Raw genomic sequence first — 21,921 nt, forward strand, 5'->3', positions numbered from 1 at the left:
GGGAAGGTAAACGGCGTTTCCGTGCGCTGCTCTGGTTCGCCAGAAGCGGCTTAGTCATGCTGGCCACATGACCCGGAGGTTGGACGCCGGCTCCCTCGGCCAGTAAAGCGAGATGAGCACTGCAACCCCAGAGTCGTCTGCGACGGGACCTAATGGTCAGGGGTCCCTTTACCTTTAAGTGCCCCTGCAAAGCAGGCGTGGGTGGTCTTATCCGTGGCAGGTGAAGGGAATCCTCTCTCCTGGGAGAGGAGTGGAGAGTCTCTTATTGTTTCTCTGGCATTTAGCAGGAAGAGGAAGAAGAGTTTGGATTTGATATCCCACTTTATCACTACCCTAAGGAGTCTCGAAGCGGCTGACATTCTCCTTTCCCTTCCTCCCCCACAACAAACACTCTGTGAGGTGAGTGGGGCTGAGAGACTTCAGAGAAGTGTGACTGGCCCAAGGTCACCCAGCAGCTGCAGGTGGAGGAGCGGAGAAGCGAACCCGGTTTCCCAGATTACGAGCACCGCTCTTAACCACTACACCACACTGGCCATTGTTCCTTGTGCAAAATAACTTTTGCAGGGTCCAATGTTTGTGTGGATCTGTGGACTTTCTGCTGTGGCCAAGCATTGCTTGCTGAGCAGCTGGAGGTCAGGTCATGGCCTTGGCCTATACTGGCTCCCAGGCCCCTTTTATTAATAATAATAATTTTTATTTATACCCCGACCTCCCCAGCCAGGGCTGGGCTCAGGCGGCTAACAAGCAACAATAAAAACAAGTTGAATGAATACGACTTAAAAACAACATTAAAATATTGAAACATTAAAATATTAAAATGCAGCCTCATCGCAGGAGGAGAAAGGAAAAGAAAGATGGGGATCAAATTGTCCCCAAGCCAAAGGCCAGGCGGAACAACTCTGTCTTACAGGCCGTGCGGAAAGAAATCAGATCCTGCTTTTATAATAATAATAATAATTTATTATTTATACCCCGCCCATCTGGCTGAGTTTCCCCAGCCACTCAGTACCGCCTTCTCTCCCTCTCCCGATTCTTTTAAATACTAGGTCAGCCCTCAGTCTTCGAAAGGAAAAGCCTCTGAGCATTATTTCGGCGCGGCTCCTGAGCATGTGCAGAGTTTCTGACACCGCCAGAGGCCCCTCCCCCTCCCCAGGGAGCCGTCAGTCCCGCGCTCACGTGACAGGAGGCTGTTCCTGCCGGAGGACAAAGACGGGGAATGTCTTTCGCCCCCCTTTCCTTCCTCCTTCCCCTTCCGGGGCGTCACGCACCTCCGCCTCCCCTCATGCCCCGCGGCGCGCCGCGTCATTGCGTGGGCGCGAGGCCCACGTGACCGGGGCTCTCGCGCACGTGACCCCTTCCTCCCGCGGTTGGCCCAATGAAGGGCAGGGGCGGGGGGGGGAAAGAAGGGACCGCCCCGTGTCACGTGGCGCGACGGCGACGCCGCCTTCCCCTCACGTCTGTTTATGCCTAGTGGGAGGAGGAGGACGACGACGGGGGAGCGAAACGTGATGACGTAGGGACGCGCCGGGAAACGCTGCCGCTGCGCGAGGGGAGTCTCGCGCCGCGCTCCCCGCCTGCCCTCTCTCCCCCCCCCGCCCCTCCGCCTCCTCCGAGCGTTCTCTCCCCGCCTCCTCCCACGTCGGCCGTTTTCTGCCCGTCTGGCGGCGCGCGGGAGCTGATTGGCGGGCGGGCGCGCGGTTGCCATGGCGCTGGCGGCGGGCCCCGGGCCTGGCTGTGGCGGCGGCGGCGGGGCGGCGGCGGCGGCGATGCCGGGGGCGGCTTCGGGGCCGGCGGCGGGGGAGACGAAGGTGATTTACCACCTGGACGAGGAGGAGACGCCCTACCTGGTCAAGATCCCCGTCCCGGCCGAGCGCATCACCCTGGGCCACGTCAAGGCGGCCCTCGCCCGGCCGGGAGCCAAGTACTTCTTCAAGAGCATGGACCAGGACTTCGGGTACGCGACCCCGGAGAGAGAGAGAGAGAGAGAGAGGAAGGAAGGGGAGGAGGAAGAAGGGCCCGCCGGCCTCCCCCCGCGCAAGGAGAGAGAGACCTCGAGGGGAAGGGACCCAGGCGTCCGAGAGAGGAAGAGGCACGCCCACCCCCTCAGCTCCTGGGGACCCAGGCGTCCGAGAGAGGGAGAGGCACGCCCACCCCCTCAGCTCCTGGGGACCCAGGCGTCCGAGAGAGAGATCCTCAGCTCCTGGGGACCCAGGCGTCCGAGAGAGGGAGAGGCACGGCCACCCCCTCAGCTCCTGGGGACCCAGGCGTCCGAGAGAGGGAGAGGCACGGCCACCCCCTCAGCTCCTGGGGACCCAGGCGTCTGAGAGAGGAAGAGGCATGCCCACCCCCTCAGCTCCTGGGGACCCAGGCATCCGAGAGAGGGAGAGGCACGCCCACCCCCTCAGCTCCTGGGGACCCAGGCGTCCGAGAGAGGAAGAGGCATGCCCACCCCCTCAGCTCCTGGGGACCCAGGTGTCCGAGAGAGGGAGAGGCACGCCCACCCCCTCAGCTCCTGGGGACCCAGGCGTCCGAGAGAGGAAGAGGCATGCCCACCCCCTCAGCTCCTGGGGACCCAGGCGTCCAAGAGAGGGAGAGGCACCCCCGTCCCCTCAGCTCTTGGGGACCCAGGCGTCCGAGAGAGGAAGAGGCACGCCTACCCCCTCAGTTCCTGGGGACCCAGGCGTCCGAGAGAGGGAGAGGCACGGCCACCCCCTCAGCTCCTGGGGACCCAGGCATCCGAGAGAGGGAGAGGCACGCCCATCCCCTTTGCGGCACACCTTTGCGGTCACCCAGGTGCTTGGGAGAAGGCTCTCCCCTCACACCATAGGGGCAAACGCACCCACAAATTTCCCCATCCAGGGGCCCAGCACCCACACATTTCTTTGCCAGGGTTGAGGGGCCAACCTGGCTCTCCTGCTTCACACCAGAGGACCCTGAGAAAGGGGCTCTGATGTTCTTGAGAAGGATCTCCTTGTCCTCTTAGGGGATCTGGGAGACAGCCCTGCCCCCGGCCACACACTTCACAGAGACGCCAGGCACCTGGGAGAGAAAGGACACCCAGCCTTTCATTGCATCCGGCCAGTGGTCCGTCTAGCTCAGTAGGGTCAGCACTGACTGGCAGTAACTCTGCCAGGAGACGTTCCCAGGTTTACCTGGAGATGCTGCCGTGGGTTGACCTTTTGCAGTGAAATTAGATGCTCCTACTGCTGATATGTGGACCTTCCACAGAAAGGGAACCAGGCCTCTGGGAGGCAAGATCCACCCCATCTCCCCCCACCCTCCCACAGGCACCCAGAGAACACCCTTTCTGCACTTTGGGGTGCTTGGAGTAGCTTCCCACTCCTTCATAGTTGGGAGTCCCAGGGGCCACAAGCACCTACAGTGGTACCTCAGGTTACATACGCTTCAGGTTACAGCCTCCGCTAACCCAGGAATAGTGCTTCAGGTTAAGAACTTTGCTTCAGGATGAGAACAGAAATCGTGCTCTGACAGCGCGGCGGCAGCAGGAGGCCCCATTAGCTAAAGTGGTGCTTCAGGTTAAGAACAGTTTCAGGTTAAGTACGGACCTCCGAAACGAATCAAGTACTTAACCCAAGGTACCACTGCCGTCGCTTCTTGCTCCTCGGAAGCCCCCTTTCCTGATTCCCTTTTCTCTTCCTTCTGCTGAAGGGTTGTGAAGGAGGAGATCTCCGATGACAACGCAAAGCTCCCTTGCTTCAATGGCAGAGTCGTTTCCTGGGTATGAAGTTGGCACATTGTCTCGCTGTGGGCACCGTTCCTAGCCTAGACCTAACTGTGGGTTGGCTTCAGGTCTGGGGTCTTGCTTTGGCTCTGGGCTCAACAGTGGAGGCCTCCTACCCTCAAGCCCTGCTTATGAGCTTCCTGGAGGCAACTGGCTGGCTGTGTCACCTTTGCCACATCCATGCAGGCTGGACCTGGTGGGGAGTTCTAGTCCAGAACATCTGGAGAGGCTTGTGGGAGGCCAGCCTAGCAGGAGCCTTTGGCCTCATCCAGAAGGGCCCATTTCCTCTACTTAAATTCCTGGCGTTTGGCTTCTGAGGGTTTATTTAGCGCCCAAACAGGTGGTCGGTCTTTGGGGAGATAAGGATGGGGGATGATTTCATATTCCTCATTTTACCTTCTCCTTTTCCCTGCCACAGCTTGTGTCTTCTGAGAACCCCCAGCCTGAGCTCCCTCCCCCTCCCCCTCCTCCCATAGAGGTACGACCAGAACCTTCGCCACCGCCGCCGCCACTTCCTCCGTTGCCTGTGGAGCGGACTAGTGGCATTGGGGATTCCCGACCCCCTTCCTTCCAGTGAGTAAGGGGAGACTGAACGTGGGTTTTTGGGTTTCCCACTGGGTGGGTGTGCAATGTTTTTGAGTACCATTTGCTGGAAACCACAAGGAAGGTGCTTTTGTGCTCAAGTCCTGCTTGCAGGTTTCCCATAATAAGCTTCTGGTTGGCCACTGTGAGAACAGGGTGCTGGACTAGATGGGTCATTGGCCTGATCCAGCAAGTTATTCCTATGTTCTTACAGTGTTTGGCTGCTGCATAAATGGAAATGCTATTTATTAGATTTATACAGTGGTGCCCTGCAAGACGAATGCCTCGCAAGACGGAAAACCCGCTAGACGAAAGGGTTTTCCGTTTTGGAGGTGCTTCGCAAAACGAATCTCCTATGGGCTTGCTTCGCAAGACGAAAATGTCTTGCGAGTTCCTGCGGGTTTTTTTTCCTTTCCACCCCCCTTTTTCTAAACCGCTTATCAGCTGATCCGATAAGCTGATATATCGCTAATAGCGCTAATCCTCTAATCCGTCAATGGGCTTGCTTCGCAAGACGAAAAAACCGCTAGACAAAGAGAATCACAGAACGGATTCTTTTCGTCTTGCGAGGCACCACTGAACTTTGTCTTCCCACAGAGCATACATCTGTGGTGTTCTTCAGGAAATTTCACAGAGCCAAGTTCACATTTTCTAATTCAGATTTATTAACAAGGCAACCAAATGTAGCCTGTAGTCAAACAGAAGCATACAAACGTAAATTTTACGTAATAACTATACATCAATATAAGATCTTGCCCTGTACAATATATTATTGTTTTATTTGTTAAATTTGTATACCATCCTTTATCCAAAGATCACAGGGTGGTTCATAACATTAAAACACAACATAAGAACAAAAAAAAATACTTTATCCAATAGGTTTTTCTTTTCTGAGCCAAGCTAGAGGGGGATGGTATTTGAGGGTTTCCTGAACGAGGGACTTTGGGAGGTGCCCATTCTTAAACTCTGGTAGCTACTGTTGTGATACAATTCAGTGGTGGAGGCCCTTTCCCTGCCTTTGCAGCCCAAACATCTCCAGCAGCCACGAGAACCTGGACCACGAAACTGAGACTGAGTCCGTTGTGTCGCTGAGGCGGGAGCGGCCACGCCGCAGGGAGAGCATGGAGCACGGAGGTCAGTGGTCGCCTGGGAGCACAAACTCCGGGGTCTCTGTGGGCTGCAGGGGAGGGTGTGCGTGTGTGTGCAGCGGCCATTTTGTGAGTCCACCTTACGCTTCTCTCCTTGCCTTTAAAATAATTAGGTGGGCACCGGCTAAACGGGCAGTCCCGCTTGGAGCGGCACCTGGCTGGGTACGAGAGCTCCTCCACCCTGCTGACCAGCGAACTTGAGACCACCAGCCTCTGCGACTCAGACGATGATGACACCATGAGCAGGTGAGGGGCAGAAATGGGCCGGCATTTTCGGTTGCGAGTAGCCAGTGTGTCCTTCCCCTTGGAAATGCTTCTCCTGGGATCTGTGGAGGGTGGGGTCTCCTCTGAAACAAGTCTTGCTTTTCAGGGGGCTCTTCAAGTCCCACAGTCTCCCCAAGAGCATTGCAAAGTCAGGAACTCTCACCTCCTGACCCTAGGCAGTGTGGTGTAGTGGTTAGAGAGTCCGACTAGGAAGTGGGAGAGACCAGACTTCAAACCGCCATTCACCCAGGGAATTCACTGGGTGACCTTGAGCCAGCCATCACCTCATAGCCTAGCCCAGGCTTCCCCAACCTCGGCCCTCCAGATGTTTTTGGCTTACAACTCCCATCATCCCTAGCTAGCAGGACCAGTGGTCAGGGATGGTGGGAATTGTAGTCTCAAAACATCTGGAGGGCTGAAGTTGAGGAAGCTTGGCCTAGCCTACCTCACGGAGCTGTGCCTGATGCCAAGAAGATGAAAGATGGGATTTGCCTCACGCCAGGCTGGGAAGTGGCGAGATTCGCCCAGGCTCAAGGTGTCAAAGAAAGAAGTGCTCTGCCGTCTAGCGTGAGTAAAAACTTGCACTGTACTGGCTGCTAAATACAGTCGTACTTTGGAATCCATTCCGGAAGTCCGTTCGACTTCCAAAATGTTTGGAAACCAAATCACGGCTTCTGATTGGCTGCAGGAAGCTCCTGCAGCCAATCAGAAGCCCTGTCAGACATTCGGGTTCCAAAAGAACATTCACAAACTGTAAGAATCACTTCTGGGTTTGTGGCGTTCAGGAGCCAGAACGTCCGAGTTTCAGGGCATTCGGAATCCAAGGTACGGCTGTACGTCACTTGACCAAAGGAAGGAATTTGCCTTGGCTGCATTAAGAATTGGGTGTGAAATCCTTGGTCCCACCTGTGTTTAAGCCTTGGAGGTTTACCCCCTTGCTGTTGCAGGAGGGTCCATGATTCTCAGGTGTGCAGCAGGCTCCTTTCTCAGTTCTGGGTGATGAGCTCTATTTGGGCTCCTGGGCTCTCTCTTGGCCAGATGTCCTCTTTTCGGCTTGAGTGATTTGCAGCAAGCCACCAAGAATGAATTCCTATGCCCCACAAATAACCCAGAGATTCATTTTAAATAAAAGGACACATTCTACTCGTGTAAAAACACGCCGATTCCCAGACTGTCTGTAGGCCAGATTTAGAAGGTGATTGGGCCGGATCTGGCCCCCGGGCCTTAGTTTGCCTACCCATGGGGTAGGCCTTACCGCGAGGATGCTGATAGCTAGAAGGTGGAAAGGAGGGACTTTGCCAACAAAACAAGAATGGAAGGTGAAAATGTGGAACTAACAAAAATGACAGGGAGAATTAGGAATCAAGCAACCCAAAAGTTCATTAAAGAATGGGATAATTATAGAGCATATTTAAAAAAACCTAGTTCCCATACGAAACCTTTAACATGCTTTGACTAACGCTCGCAATATAATATGGTGTAAAGAATACAGACAACATATCTTAAGTTAATTGTTGTAATGTAATGCGGTTATTGAGGAAACGAAGGACCCATGCTGAGAGAGACAGAAGTCTTAAAGGATGGAAGAACTTTATTTTATCTATATGAAACATTTATTTTTTTGGTAACATTTTGCTTTCTGTGTAATGTATTTTTGCAAGTTGGTGGATGAGGTGTTTTCTTTTTACTTTTGTGATGCAGTAGTTAAATGCAATAAAATATACTGTATTTTTCAGTCTATAAGACTAGGTTTTTTCTTTTAAAAATAATGTCAAAAATTAGGGGGCGACTTATATGTGGGGGCAACTCCCTGCATTTTTGAGTCCCCAAAATTGGAAAAATGTGGGGCGTCTTATACATGGGGACATCTTATAGATGGAAAAATGTGGTGTGTGTGTATATATGGCAGTTGGGCATCAGGGTCTCTCTCCTCCTCTTTCCTGGGCAGGTTCAGCAGCTCCACAGAGCAGAGCAGCGCCTCTCGCCTCCTCAAGCGCCACCGTAGGCGGCGGAAGCAGCGCCCGCCACGTCTCGAGCGGGTAGGTTGGCATGGGGGGGGTCTGCAGTGGCTATGTGGGTTGCTGTTCCGTGGGTGATGGAGGAGGCAAGATCTCTTGTCTTGCATGCAGGGGGAGAGGAATAAGCTTTGTTTGGCATTCTTGGCCAATTGGTGCCAAAGAAGGATAGAACTTTCTTTATGTACGCTACAACAGCAGCAAGATTACTTATTGCAAAGTATTGGAAGACACAAGATTTACCCACTCTGGAAGAATGGCAGATGAAGGTGATGGATTATATGGAATTGGCAGAAATGACTGGCAGAATCCGAGACCAGGGAGAAGAGATGGTGAAAGAAGACTGGAAGAAATTTAAAGACTATTTACAGAAATATTGTAAAATTAATGAATGCTAGAAGGATGTTGGACTGAAAATAAGTGGTTTTGGTATTAAGGCTAATAAGAATATGTAAATATAGATAGTTATATGGAAGAAAATTTATAGTTATAATAGGTTAAGAATATAGAGTAAAGATAAATGAAAGAGGGTAAGGATTTGCTGAAAGGATTTAATAAACGGGAATACAAAAAGGGGAGGTGTGAGGAGGTCAAGGAAATAAGCAAATGAACCTAAAGATATTGAAAAATGGATTATTTCTTCTTTTTTTCCTACTTTTTAAAATGTCTGGTTTTTTCCCTTTTTTTGTATTGTTTATCATACTGTTTTTCTTTTGTGTAAAATCTCAATAAACATTTTATAAAAAAAGAAGAAGAGAGGAATAAGCTTCTGGGAGGGTGGGGCTGATCCTCTGATTCCCCCTTTGCTTGAGGGTTTCCAACAGGCGTCTCTTTGGCTGCTGTGCTGCAGTACATGGGCCGTTGGCCTGATCCTGCACCCAGGCTCTTCTGAGGTCCCTCTGCTCACTCCTTTCTTTCCCAACTCTTCTTTCAGACTTCGTCCTTCAGCAGCGTCACCGACTCAACCATGTCTCTCAACATCATCACTGTTACCCTGAACATGGGTAAGGGCAGTGCTTTTTTATGGGGGATGCGTACCCCAAAACATTTTGTGAATCTAACTTCGGCCTCATTGAGGGGCAGTATTCAATACAGTGGTACCCTGGTTCTCAAACGTAATCCGTTCCGGAAGTCCGTTCCAAAACCAAAGCGTTCCAAAACCAAGGTGCACTTTCCCATAGAAAGTAATGCAAAATGGATTAATCGGTTCCAGACTTTTAAAAACAACCCCTAAAACAGCAATTTAAGATGAATTTTACTATCTAACGAGAACATTGAGCCATAAAATGAAAGCAGTAAATAATGTACTTCAGTCACACAATCAATCAGTAGCTGAACTGGGTTCCACATAGTCACAGTCCCAAAAACAAAGGAGCTGCAAAAATGCAAAATTAATAGCAAAAACAGACAGACCTCAGCGTAGCACTCCAAACGGAAGTGTGGCACTCAAACCGGAGCACGTTCGGCTTCAGAAAACAATTCGCAAACCGGAACACTTACTTCTGGGTTTGCAGTGTTTGGGTTCCAAGTTGTTTGAGAACCGAGGTACCACTGTATGAGTAGGAAAATGAGAGTACCCCTAAACATTTTTAAAGAAAAAACACCACACTGGGTAAGGGAGCAGTTGAGGGGGGTGAGGTGAGAGAGAGACTTGAAATGGAGAAGATTGAGTGGCCAAAATGGGGGATTGCAGAGGCAATGGAAGGCAGCACTGTGTGTGTGAGCGAATCACTACATGGGAGAGGGTTGAAGTCTGTAGGCTGGCTAGCTGAACAGCAAAATGCCAGAATGGGCATTTTTAAGCCACACTGCAAGCAGAGTTCTTCTGGTGGGCATAGCATCTCTTCTCTACTTTTATGAGAAAGTAAGGCAGGAACCTGCCAGGGGGGGTTTAAGGGGTAGATCAGGGGTGGGGGAGCCTGTGCCCCACCCCAAGCTCGTTGGACTCTCAACTCCCACCAGACCCAGCCAGCAGGGCCAACGCTCAGGGATGATGGGGGGGGGGGCGTAACCACATCTGGCTCCTCTCACATTGACTTGGGTGGTCCACCAATCCTCCTCTCCAGATCTGCCATCCCATCCTCAGTTTCTTCATTTATTACAGTGGTGTCCAAACTTTTTTCAAAGAGGGACAGATTTGATGAAGTGAATGGCTGTGGGGGCCAAGCAAAGTTGTTGATCTTCTTTTAGGATTGAAGTTGTTGAGCTTCTTTTAGGTTGTTTGAAGTTGTTACGGTTTTTTTAAGGATTTTTACCCCAGGAAATAAACAGGGGCCAGATTAAACCGACTGGTGGGTCCCCGAAACAGACTTTGGACATGCCTGATTTATTAGACTCATTTATTAGAATCATTGGAAGGGACTCCAAGGGTCATCTACTCCAACTCCCTGCAGTGCAGGAATCACAGATAAAGAATGCCTGACAGGTTGCCATTCAGCCTCTGTTTCTAAACCTCCCATGAACACCCACCACCTTCCAGTTAATTGCTAGACTTGACCTCCTTTATTCTCCCCCCGCCTTTTTCCTGAGCAGAAAAGTACAATTTCCTGGGCATCTCCATTGTGGGGCAAAGCAACGAGCGAGGAGACGGGGGCATCTACATTGGCTCCATCATGAAGGGCGGCGCGGTGGCGGCAGACGGCCGGATCGAGCCCGGGGACATGCTGCTGCAAGTGAGCCCGCGGCTGCAGGGGGGGGGGGAGAGGACGCTCCTCAAAGCCCTTGGGGAGCTTCCTTCCCGTTTTGGGGGGCTGAGGATGGGGAGAGAGCAGCGCCCCGGAGCCACAGCATCAAGCCGGCCTAGCAGTGCTTGTTTCTTCTCTGCCCCAGGTCAACGACATTAATTTTGAGAACATGAGCAACGACGACGCCGTGAGGGTCTTGCGGGAGATTGTCCACAAGCCCGGGTGAGTGGGCTTTCCCCCGGGCACTCTCCTGAGCGCTGGGCTGCCTTGCGGGGGCAGCCTTGAGCTCACGCTCGCCTTTCCTTTGCAGCCCGATTGTGCTGACAGTGGCCAAGTGCTGGGACCCCTCCCCGCAAGGCTATTTCACCCTGCCTAGAAGTAAGTGGCCGGGACCCATGTGTCCCCCCCCCAACCCTCGAGAGGCTTTGCTCTGATTCCGCCAGACCCAAAAGGAGTGAAATGGCCATAGCAGGCCACAGGTCCCCCTGTCCCCCAAACCTAAGATGTTTTGGCAAACAGCCGGGCAGAGTTTGGGCTCCGGATCTGGAAATGTCCTGGTTCTAGGGCCTAGACTCTGGGATGGGGGAGAGCAGGGCAGGGCCTCGGTTCGCTGGGGAGTTTCCTAAGGCTTCTTCCCTGTCTGTGTTGCGTCCAGATGAGCCAATCCAGCCTATCGACCCAGCGGCTTGGGTGTCCCATTCTGCTGCCCTGACTGGGGCCTTTGCTGCCTACCCTGGGAGCAGTTCGATGAGCACCATCACCTCGGGGACCTCCGTCACTGAGACTGAACGTGAGTGACCCATATCGCTCTCCCCTGATTATTACCCGGGGGGTGGGAGGGAGAGGACAGGGGCAGAAGGAGGTGTAAGCCCTCTTCTGAAAATCTCTGTGGCCCCTCTTTCAAGAAACACCAGGTGTCTGCTGCTGGACCACACTGTGGTAGGTTAAAAAATAAACCCAGTGGGAAAGCCAGCAGAATGAATGCAATCCCATATCTGGTGTATTTATTTAAAAGCAGTTACAAAGCGCTAAATATTTTTTTTTAAAAAAAACCTTTAAGCAGTATATAATATAGAAGAGGAAACAGTATTATTTGAGTAAAAATTCAATCTAAATCCAATAAATCAATGGTATGAAGCATATTTAAAAGGATAGAAGAGCCAAGACAGTGGTACCTTGGTTTAAGAACAGCTTAGTTTATGAACAACTTGGATTAAGAATGCTGCAAACCCAGAAGTAGGTGTTTTGGTTTGTGAACTTTTTCCTTGGAATAAGAACATGTTTTGCTTCCTGTTGAGTGTGTTCCATTTGTAAATTGAGTCCCCTGCTGCTATGGGAAAGCACGTTTTGGTTTACGAACCGACTTTCGGAATGGATTAAGTTCGTAAACTGAGGTACCACTGTAACAGAATCTAGGCATGTAAAGCAGTTTAGTCTTTTGGGTCTGGGAGAGCAAAAAGGCCAGTCTACAAGATGGCTGAAGCAACAGATGCTTTGCTGCTTCGCGTGTGAGAAGGACTTTCTGGTGGAAATGCCCCTTCTTTGGGTCACCACCTTATGATATTCTGCCGGATGTGATGCCGTGAGCAAAATTTGCCCCGGCAATCCAAGACTTTTGTCCAGGGGCGGGCAGCCTTTGGGTCACCTGGTCCCAGGTTTTTGGATTAGTAAGGTTATTAGCCCTGAGACCTGAATGTTGGAAGATTCAGAAGAGAGAAATGAGTACTTCACGCAGTGCATAGATAAACTATGGAACTCATTCCAGCAGGAGGCAATGATAGCCACCAACAGGACTCTCAGTGGCTGTAGCCAGGGTGGCTGTGCTTTGCCTCCACAGTTGCTGAAAAACGCAGGAGGAGAGAGTGTTTTTTCTTTTTCTTTCACGTTTTTATATGCAGAATTATCTTAAGTCTCCCATCTCACTCCCTTGTTTCTGGGTCATTCGCACCAATTGTCTCATTTGTCTTGCACATCCACAGAAGATTCCCAGGATCTGAGCATTTTCCACACCTTTCCCTCACCATTATTTCTTTCTCCCCAACCTTCCCCCCCCAAAAAAATACATTTAATTGAGTGTTAATAATGACAGGCAGCTGCAGAAAAGAAAGAAGTGAAAGAAAAATGAGTTTTTAAAAAACCTTAGTCGTCACAATTGTCAATAAATAAATGTAGAGTTCAGCTCTGCAATTTACTGAGTTGGTGGTAGAACATACCATAGAGGAAAGGGGCATTGTGGCCCATGATTTTTACAAAGAGCTCCATAGTCTGAATCATAACGATTTCAATATTTTTATTTTAAAATATATATAGAAAAGGCAGACACTCTGATAGACCTGTGGGACTTGAGCTGCTGCGTTTGCCGTTTGGTCTGATTTCATTTTATATGCCAAGAAGACAATCTGGAGCGCGTTGGCCCCTGGGCACTTTTAGTTGCTGCAGAAAAATGATGCCTCAGCTCCCCTGGGGGAAAGCTCGCTCGGGATCTCGCATCCCAGGGGGCTTGACAGAGGTCTCTCTTTCCCTTTCCCCCATCGTCCGACATTCAGGCTTTGACGACTTCAACCTGTCCATCCACACCGACATGGCCTCCGTCACCAAGGCCATGGCTTCCCCAGAGTCGGGCCTGGAGGTCCGCGACCGCATGTGGCTGAAGATCACCATCCCCAACGCTTTCCTAGGTACCGTGCTGAGGAGCGGGGCAGGCGGGAGGGTGGAAAGGCGGCAGGGAGCGGGATTCCCCTCCCCAGGACCCATGCAGCCCTCCGTGGCAGCCTAGCTGGCCCACCCCGACCCTCTCCCTCACCCCTGTCGCCCACCCCTCCCAGGCTCGGATGTGGTGGACTGGCTGTACCACCACGTGGAGGGCTTCCAGGACCGCCGAGAGGCCCGCAAGTACGCTAGCAACCTCCTGAAGGCTGGCTTCATCCGCCACACAGTCAACAAGATCACCTTCTCTGAGCAGTGCTACTACATCTTTGGAGACTTCAGCGGCTGCGAAAACTGTAAGGAGGAAAAGGCTTTGCTCAGAGCTGTAGCTCTGCTCCAGCCTTCCCCAAGCTCTGTCTGTCTTCCTTCCTTCCTCCTTTTCTTTTTCTTTCTCTCTCTCTCTCTCTCTGTTCTGAATTACAACTCCCATTATCCCCAACCCATGTGGATGTATAGCAATGCACCTGTTGGAAGTTGTAGTGAAAAACACCTGGAACCAAACCCACATTCCTAATGGGAGTGCAGTGGTGAAGGTTGCTTGGAGTGCAAGGAAACACGGTCCAGGCATGTTAAGAGGCACCCTGTTCTTAATTCCTACAAACAGGTTCTGGGCATTCAACCTGGATGGCCCTCAGCCCAAGAGAAGAGATGATTAAGGCAATAATAATAATAATAATAATAATAATAATAATAATAATAATAATAATAATAATAATTTTTATTTATACCCCACCCTTTCCAGCTCAGACTGGGCTCAGGATGGCTAACATCAGATATAAAAACAATTGATTAAAATACAACTTAAAAACAAGATTAAAGTACAACATTAAAGTGCAGCCTTATATCAGTAGAAACTCAAATAAAAAACATTTTGGGGATGAAAACATCAAATCTTCACTAAGGCCAGCTATCCATACTGGGCCAGAAAAAAGCCAGGGAAGTCCCCAAATAGGAGGGGAAAGAGAAAGGAAAAAGGAAAGAGGGGGAGGGGATTGAGTTGATTCCAAGCCAAAGGCCAGGCGGAACAACTCTGTCTTACAGGCCCTGCAGAAAGAAATCAGATCCTGCAGGGTCCTGGTCTCATGAGACAAGGAATGGAAACATCTGTGCTGGCAGGGGCTGGTGGGAGTTGTCGAAAACATCTGGAGGGTGCCAGCTTTGGGGAGGGGAGCGAGAAGGCCGCTCTGTTCTCGCCGTATCTCACACCCGCACTGCCTTTGTCTGCCTGACCGGCTTGCAGCTTTCAGGTTGGCCCCTGCTTTGTTGCCGAAAGCCCTAAACCTGCTCGCAGCCACGGACTTTGTTGAATTTTCTGCGTGCTCCATGCCATAGTTTGCCAGGCTGTGGAATACACACTAAATTGCACTGCTGAACTAGAGCGTATGGTCAGTCCAAGCCAGCTCAGCTGAGATGGTTTTGGGTTCCTCCTAGGCAGGCTGTAACATGGGAGAGTCCTGAGGAGGAGAATAACATAGTTGCTAAATCTCTGCCTCTGCCCTATTTAATTGTCTTCAGGAATGATCTGTGCCTCTTTCCTTTCCATTCCATCTTTAAAAAAAATAAAATAATTTTTATTAGTTTTTCATTTACAACAATCCAATAATAGCCTCATTATAACAACGCCAAATTGTAATGCAAATCCTAATGCAAATCATTCAAATGCCAAATTCCATAATTTCAGTGGCCCCCCGCGTGCTAGAATTGATGGTTTACTTTATTCCTATGTTCCGAAATCTTACTGATTTCAATTACATTCCTGTCATAATAGTAATCCCTTATACAACAGCTGCAATATTCATAACTTCTGTTCCCGTTGACACATTAAGTACCGTATTTTTTGCACCATAACACTCACTTTTTTCCTCCTAAAAAGTAAGGGGAAATGTCTGTGCGTGTTATGGAGGGAATGCCTACGGGTGGCATGCCTACGGATTGTCCTCCTCTAAAAACTACGTGCGTGTTATGGTCGGGTGCGTGTTATAGAGCGAAAAATACGGTAATTTATAAGACTACAAGTGAAGATCTCCTACTGTATCAATGCTCTTCCTGTGTGTGACATTTATTCTGTCCATGCTGTTTCTTCCTGTCCTTTCCATTCCATCCTTAGCCCCTCACCGTTCTGCTTGATAGCCGAAATCCAGTTTGAGTGTCTTCCTCTGGGCTGCTTCTTTGCATGGAGAACTATCGATGGCCGCTAACCATGGTGGTTGTGGTCTTTCTGAATTCCAGTTTCAGGAAACCACCGGAGGAGGGGCGAGGGCTCTTTCTGGTCAGATCCTGCTTTCGGGTTTCCCTCTGGGGCATGTGCTTGATGGGCCTGATCCAGCAGCCCGTCTCTTTACATTTTCTCCACTTGGATGGACTCCTCATTCCTGGTTTCCTCCTCTTCTTCCTCCTCCTCCAGACATGGCCAACCTCTCCCTCAATGACAACGACGGCTCCAGCGGCGCCTCCGACCAGGACACCCTGGCCCCGCTGCCCTTGCCGGGCGCCACCCCCTGGCCTCTGATGCCCACCTTCTCCTACCAGTACCCGGCGCCCCACCCCTACAGCCCCCAGCCCCCGCCTTACCATGAGCTCTCTTCCTACAGCTACGGCATGGGGAGTGCCGGCAGCCAGCACAGCGAAGGTACGGGGGGGGGGGCAGCCCTGGATCTCGTCTGGCCCTTTTATTGTTTTGCAAATGGCCCTCGCTCAGAATCATAGGAGAGTTGGAAAGGTCATCTAGCACAAGGGCCATCTAGCCCCAGCCCCAGCGATGCAGGAATCTTTTGCCCAACATGGGGCTCGAACTCTCGACCCTGAGATTAGGAGTGTCAGGCTCTTCCGACTGCTATATTGGGGTATCAGGGATGCGGGCTGCCCAGTGGAAGCTGTTGGGTCCCCCAGTTGGGACAAGCAGTTCCCAGCCTTGAGTGATGCCCAGTCACCAGCAAGGGCCCTTCGGGATTCTCTGGATGAGTGAGTGAAGGCCCTGTGTGAGTGTCTGGAAGTGGTTGGAGGATGGATGGCGGCTAACAGATTGAGGTTGAATCCTGACAAGACAGAAGTATATTTTGGGGGTGTGGGTGTGGGGGACTCCCTGGTCCTGAATGGGGTAACTGTGCCCCTGAAGGACCAGGTGCGCAGCCTGGGATTCATTTTGAACTCACCGCTGTCCATGGAGATGCAGGTCAGTTCTGTGTCCAGGGCAGCTGTCTACCAGCTCCATCTGGTGCACAGGATGAGACCCTCCCTGCTGGCAAACTGTCTCTCCAGAGTGGTGCATGCTCTGGTTATTTCTCGCTTGGACTGCTGCCATGTGCTCTACTTGGGGCTACCTTTGGAGGTGACCCGGAAACTACAATTAATCCAGAATGTGGCAGCCAGACTGGGGACTGGCAGTGGCCGCCGAGACCATGTAACACCGGTCTTGAAAGACCTACATTGGCTCCCAGTACGTTTCTGAGCACAAGTTAGAATCATAGAATCATAGAGTGGGAAGAGACCACAAGGGCCATCGAGTCCAACCCCCTGCCAAGCAGGAAACACCATCAGAGCACTCCTGACATATGGTTGTCAAGCCTCTGCTTAAAGACCTCCAAAGAAAGAGACTCCACCACACTCCTTGGCAGCAAATTCCACTGTCAAACAGCTCTTACTGTCAGGAAGTTCTTCCTAATGTTTAGGTGGAATCTTCTTTCTTGTAGTTTGGATCCATTGCTCCGTGTCCGCTTCTCTGGAGCAGCAGAAAACAACCTTTCTCCCTCCTCTATGTGACATCCTTTTATATATTTGAACATGGCTATCATATCACCCCTTAACCTCCTCTTCTCCAGGCTAAACAAGCCCAGCTCCCTTAGCCATTCCTCATAAGGCATCGTTTCCAGGCCTTTGACCATTTTGGTTGCCCTCCTCTGGACACGTTCCAGTTTGTCAGTGTCCTTCACTTGTTAAAATTAAAGTGTTGGTGCTTACCTTAAAAGCCCTAAATGGCCTCAAAGGCCCAGTATACCTGAAGGAGCGTCTCCACCCCCATCGTTCCCCCCAGATACTAAGGTCCAGCGCCAAGGGTCTTCTGGCAGTTCCCTCCCTCCGAAAAGTGAGGTTGCAGGGAACCAGGCAGAGGGCCTTCTTGGTAGTGGCACACCCTCCCAACAGATGTCAAGGAATTAAACAACTAGTTGACTTTTAGAAGACATCTGAAGGCAGCCCTGTTTAGGGAAGTTTTTAATGCTTGATGTTTTATTGTGCTTTTAATATTCCATTGGGAGGTGCACTCCATTGTTTCTTGAGACAGACAGCTGCCAACAACAACTAAGTATTATTATTAGTGGGTAAGCATTGCTTCCCCTGACTTACACGCCTCCTCTCTCCCTTCTTTTCTGCAGGCAGCCGGAGCAGTGGGTCAAACCGCAGTGACGGCGGTGGCGGTGGAGCTGGCCGAGGGGCCGGCAAGCCCAAGGAAGAGAAGGCGGGGGCCGACTCCAAGTCCGGCAGCGGCAGCGAGTCAGAGTACTCCATCCGCAGCGGCAGCCAGCGCGGCGGGGTGACGGTGGGGCCCGGCGGGGAGGGGTCTTCCCAGCGCAGCCAGCACAGCCTGGGGGGTGGCAGCATCCGTTCCCACCACTCCCTCCACGCGGCCTACGCTGCCCCCGGGGGCATCCCCCTGGCTTACAACCCCATGGTGGTCATGATGGTCCCGCCTCCTGCCCCACCCTCAGCTGCTGCGGCCGCCGCGGCCGTCCAGCCCCCCGGCGCCCCCCCGGTACGCGACTTGGGCTCCGTGCCCCCCGAGCTCACGGCCAGCCGCCAGTCGTTCCACATGGCCATGGGGAACCCCAGCGAGTTCTTTGTCGACGTGATGTGAACTGAGGCTGGGGGGGCCCCGAGCCCCACCTTGCGCTCACCGCCGTGGCCTCCGTCCCCAGAGCCTTCCACAACCCTCTGACCTCTTGCCGGGGCTTCGTGCCCCCCCCCATGCCACAAGAGAGCCTTTCGGATGGACCCAAACATTTGCTTCTTGCTGTCAGTTGGCACAACGCTGTGGTCCTCTGACTCGGCCGGAAGCAATGTGGCCGCCATCCACTTCTGTGGCACTTCCGTGGCTCAGCTTAGGGCTCGCGTGACCCACGCCCGCCTTGCCAGCAATTTTTCCTTCACCAGCAGAACCGTTTGCCTTCATCCCGTGATGTCACACGTGGCTTCCGTGGCCACAGGAGATGGCTTGACGGGTCCTCTCTCGTTTATTGCGTTCAAATGGCTCCGCCTTCCATATTGTGAGCCGTCTTTTTTTACCTTTTTTTTTTTTTTACTACCGTGGCTGGCTTGGCCACTTTTTAATCATGTGACTCAGGTCTCTAGAATCATGTGACCTCTGCCTCCTGTTTTGTATCTGCCTTGAACTGGTGTCCTCTGAATTTTGGCCCCCCTCGAATTCTGTGGTCAGGTGGCCCTCTTGGAATGTCACATGACCTAGGGCATCAGCCCAGGACTTCCTGTCACATGACCTGATCTGTTCTATGGTTTTGTGAGCAGGTGAGTCTCGATGCCCCCGCTTCTTAGCAGAAGAGTAGATTCATTTGATCCCCATCCCTGCACCCCACTTGATCCCAAAAAACCCGGTGTCAATGAAGTGCTCATTTTGTTTTGTGCTGTTACTTTTTTTTCTATTAAAGAGGAAACTTTCTTAAATTTTTTTTATTCATGTTTTTGGAGTTAAGATGGTTCAATTTTTTTTAAAAAAAAAAACCTTCCTTTTGTATAAAAGTCTCCCCCCTGCCCCAGATCTCATTTTTACACTACACCCCCTACCCCCAAATGTGAGATCATTCTTTTGGTTTTTTTTTGTGTGTGTTTCTAACACTGCAACTCTTTGCATTTTGAAGGGTTTACAACCAAAGTGTCACTGGCGACATTTGATTCCAGGGTCGCTGCCAGTATTGTGCTCTTTGCCCTGTTTGTAATAGAAAATGTGTTTATTTCCTTCTCAGCCTGTTGCTGTTTCAGCTGCTACAGTTTTCCATCCCGTGCGGGGGGCGGAGGTAACTTGAGGCAAAATCCCAACATCCTTTGCCCCCTGTTTCAATCCCAGGGAAAGACCAGGCCATTGATGTGGGATAGGAGTCCTTTTGGCTCTAGTGCACAGAGTTCAGATTCCATCTTCAGGCTGTACATAATAATTATTTTGTTGGCAGCAGAGACTGGATCCAAAAGTTCTCTTCTGCCAACGAAAGGAGGATTACTTTCTCTGTCATACAAAGGGGGAACTCTTGGATCTAAGCCTGTGTGGACATCTTGTGTGTGACGCTATTAGGGGAACACAGCTTAGGACTGAAATGCGTCTGTTTTGCTCACAGACATGTCCCCCCCAGCCCTTAAAATTCTTTTTAGAGAGAGAATTCGGTTTTGAAGCCTTTCACCGGGGCAGGATCTTCAGGGTTACAGTTCACGCTTTGCCGTGCGATGTAGGTGGGCAGGGGAACAAACCCCAAAGAATCTCCACTTGCAAATTGTCGCAGTAAGCCCTAAAACTAGTTTTTATGTGGCGTGGGCATATTGTGCCTGCTTTGCTCCTTTCCTCTCGAGCTGGGGAGAAAGAACCACAGTTCCTGCCTTAGTATTATGCCCGACCCGAGGGATTGTAGTCTCTAGTGTTGCCATATCTTAGGAGCTAAAAAGAGGACAACCCAAGCAGCTGCCAGCCCGAGCTGGGGAAATACACTTGTGGTTGCGGGTGTGCAGAGCCTCCCGAGCCACCCCAAAAACCTGGAAATTGCCTTTAAAATGTAAAAATCTGGATGGGCACGTTGGCCCCCCAAAAGAGGACATAACCGGGTTTTCCCGGACGTATGGCAACCCTATTCTAGGGCCAAATAAGCCACCATCTCCTAAGCCAGGATTCTTCATTTTTAAATCGCAGGAGCGAATTGGGCTCGTGCAAAGTAAAGGCCTGGTTTTGTGGCTTTTGGAACACGTGAGTGAATCGGGGTGGGATATTTTGGGGTTTGTGCAACACTTTCAGGGCCTTTCTAACCAGGGACGCCCAGAATAAGAGCTGAGAGCCAAGATTCCTCGACACTTCCATCCTCCCGGTTTCAGAAGCCAGGCCAGGGACTCTTGCAGAACGAAACCTTTTCCTCACCTGGATGGGAAGGTGGTTCGGCCGGCCGCGCTGCGCCTCTCAGTTTCCACACCCAAGTGCAGAACGTGGATGTTGAAATTTGCCTCTTGTTACCTCCTGAGCGGTGCCAGCTAGTATGTTGTTCTCGCTTCCTGCGCTCTCTCTCTCTCTTTTAAACTCTCCTGTCGCTGCCCCATCCAGAGTTGTAGCAATTCGTTTCCCCAAATCCTGCAGAGTCTCATCCGGGGAAGAAGGGAAAAAGTGGAAGGGAGGAGGAGAGGGATTCAATGCCCCCCCACCCCGACTTGCCTCCCTCCCCAAACAGGGTACGAACTTCCTCTTCAATGGTGCTACTTCCTTCCAGCCTCCACGTTCCTGCGAGTCTTTGTCTCTAGGTTGCAGCAGGAGACACCCCCCTAGGGATTGGGGCCCCTCTCCAGTATTTAGCCCTCCCCTCTCTCTAGGGGCCTGGGCGTGTGCGTGCGTGCGTGTGATCGGTAGCAGATAACTATTTTGTAATAACATATTTATTTTTTAGCTCTTTTGTGTACAAAAAAAACAAACACCATTCAGTAATAATTAAAAAAACAACCTAATAAAACCAAAGTGTGTCAACTCGTGCTTTTTGTTTACGTGATGCTCGGAGAACAAATTCCTATGCCCCACAAATAACCCAGAGATGCATTTTAAATAAAAGCACACATTCAACTCGTAAAAACATGCTGATTCGCAGACCATCCGCGGGCCGGATTTAGAAACCAATTGGGCCAGATCCGGGCCTTAGTTTGTCTACCCATGCTCAAGGTCAAACTGGAGGGTCAGCAGTTGGTGCACCTTAAAGGAAAAAAGGAAAGTTTGGGGGGGGGGAGTCCAGGGTGGCTATGGTTTAAATTTACGCTGCGTGGGAATGGTTTTTTCCTTCCCCTGCCGACTGGAAAGTAACAGAACCTCCAGTTTTCCTGCTGCAGAATAGGTAGGTCTCTTCACGCTCCAGTCATTTCCTACCAAATTCTGCATGCAAATAGCGCAGGAGCGTTTCCCCTAATCAAGAGTGCTTTGCCCTCTTTAAATATATTCCAAGCAAGGTTGGCAGCAGGGAGTGGGAGAAGATACTTTCTAACAGCACAAGGCAAGGTAAATAATGGAACAATTTCAAATGGGATGTTTTGCTGGCAGCAGAACGGAGGACCTTGCTGCTTTGGAGCAGCTACAGACCTAGAGAAAAGCAGATTGCCCCATGATATTGCGGGGGTCATACAGAGTTTGCCTCCCCCTCCATTTGTCCCACAAGATAAACTTGAGGTTAAATTAGAAGAGTCACGCAAGGCAGAATCTGGCCCTACAGGTATCGCTAGACTACAATTCCCATCACCCCTGGCTATTGGACATGTCAGTTGGAGCTGATGCGAACTAGTTTCCTCCCAACAGCTACCTGGAAGAAGCAGGCCACCCCTTGCAGGTTGATAGGCGGTGGGCACTTTGCACAGGCGCAGTGGCACCATCGTTTATGGCTGCATCCGGCCAAGACAAACGGATCTGAGCCAGAAAGGGCGCACACCAAGTGAAGCGCCCTTGTTTAAATTCTGCCTCTTCTTCCCTGCCTTGGGACCCCAACGTTATTCTTCAGACTGGGCTGTGGACCTCACTTTCTGTGGCCTGGAAACCCCTTGCGCCCGAA

General features: G+C 51.2%; 1 protein-coding gene across 1 annotated transcript; it reads left to right on the forward strand.

The window, feature by feature from the left end:
* The first annotated feature begins 1,751 nt into the window (after positions 1-1,751).
* Positions 1,752-20,849, forward strand: DVL2 (dishevelled segment polarity protein 2). Its single transcript, XM_081168361.1, has 15 exons — positions 1,752-1,954; positions 3,670-3,739; positions 4,161-4,315; positions 5,349-5,458; positions 5,586-5,718; positions 7,685-7,775; positions 8,686-8,755; positions 10,284-10,423; positions 10,581-10,657; positions 10,746-10,813; positions 11,091-11,225; positions 12,982-13,113; positions 13,261-13,437; positions 15,546-15,770; positions 17,512-20,849. The coding sequence occupies exons 1-15, from the start codon at positions 1,767-1,769 to the stop codon at positions 17,988-17,990; spliced, it is 2,250 nt and encodes a 749-aa protein (XP_081024487.1). The 5' UTR covers positions 1,752-1,766; the 3' UTR covers positions 17,991-20,849.
* The last annotated feature ends 1,072 nt before the right edge of the window (positions 20,850-21,921 follow it).

Source organism: Podarcis bocagei, assembly GCF_964188305.1.
Source record: "Podarcis bocagei genome assembly, chromosome: 13".
Taxonomy (NCBI): domain Eukaryota; kingdom Metazoa; phylum Chordata; class Lepidosauria; order Squamata; family Lacertidae; genus Podarcis; species Podarcis bocagei.

What these genes read in the sequence shown, in the direction of transcription:
- DVL2 (XM_081168361.1), top strand. Translation starts at nt 1,767, where the DNA reads ATGCCGGGGGCGGCTTCGGGGCCGGCGGCGGGGGAGACGAAGGTGATT. An exon ending in GGAGAGCATGGAGCACGGAG is followed by an intron (nt 5,459 to 5,585) that starts GTCAGTGGTCGC and finishes TAAAATAATTAG; the next exon opens with GTGGGCACCGGCTAAACGGG. An exon ending in CCGGGGACATGCTGCTGCAA is followed by an intron (nt 10,424 to 10,580) that starts GTGAGCCCGCGG and finishes TCTCTGCCCCAG; the next exon opens with GTCAACGACATTAATTTTGA.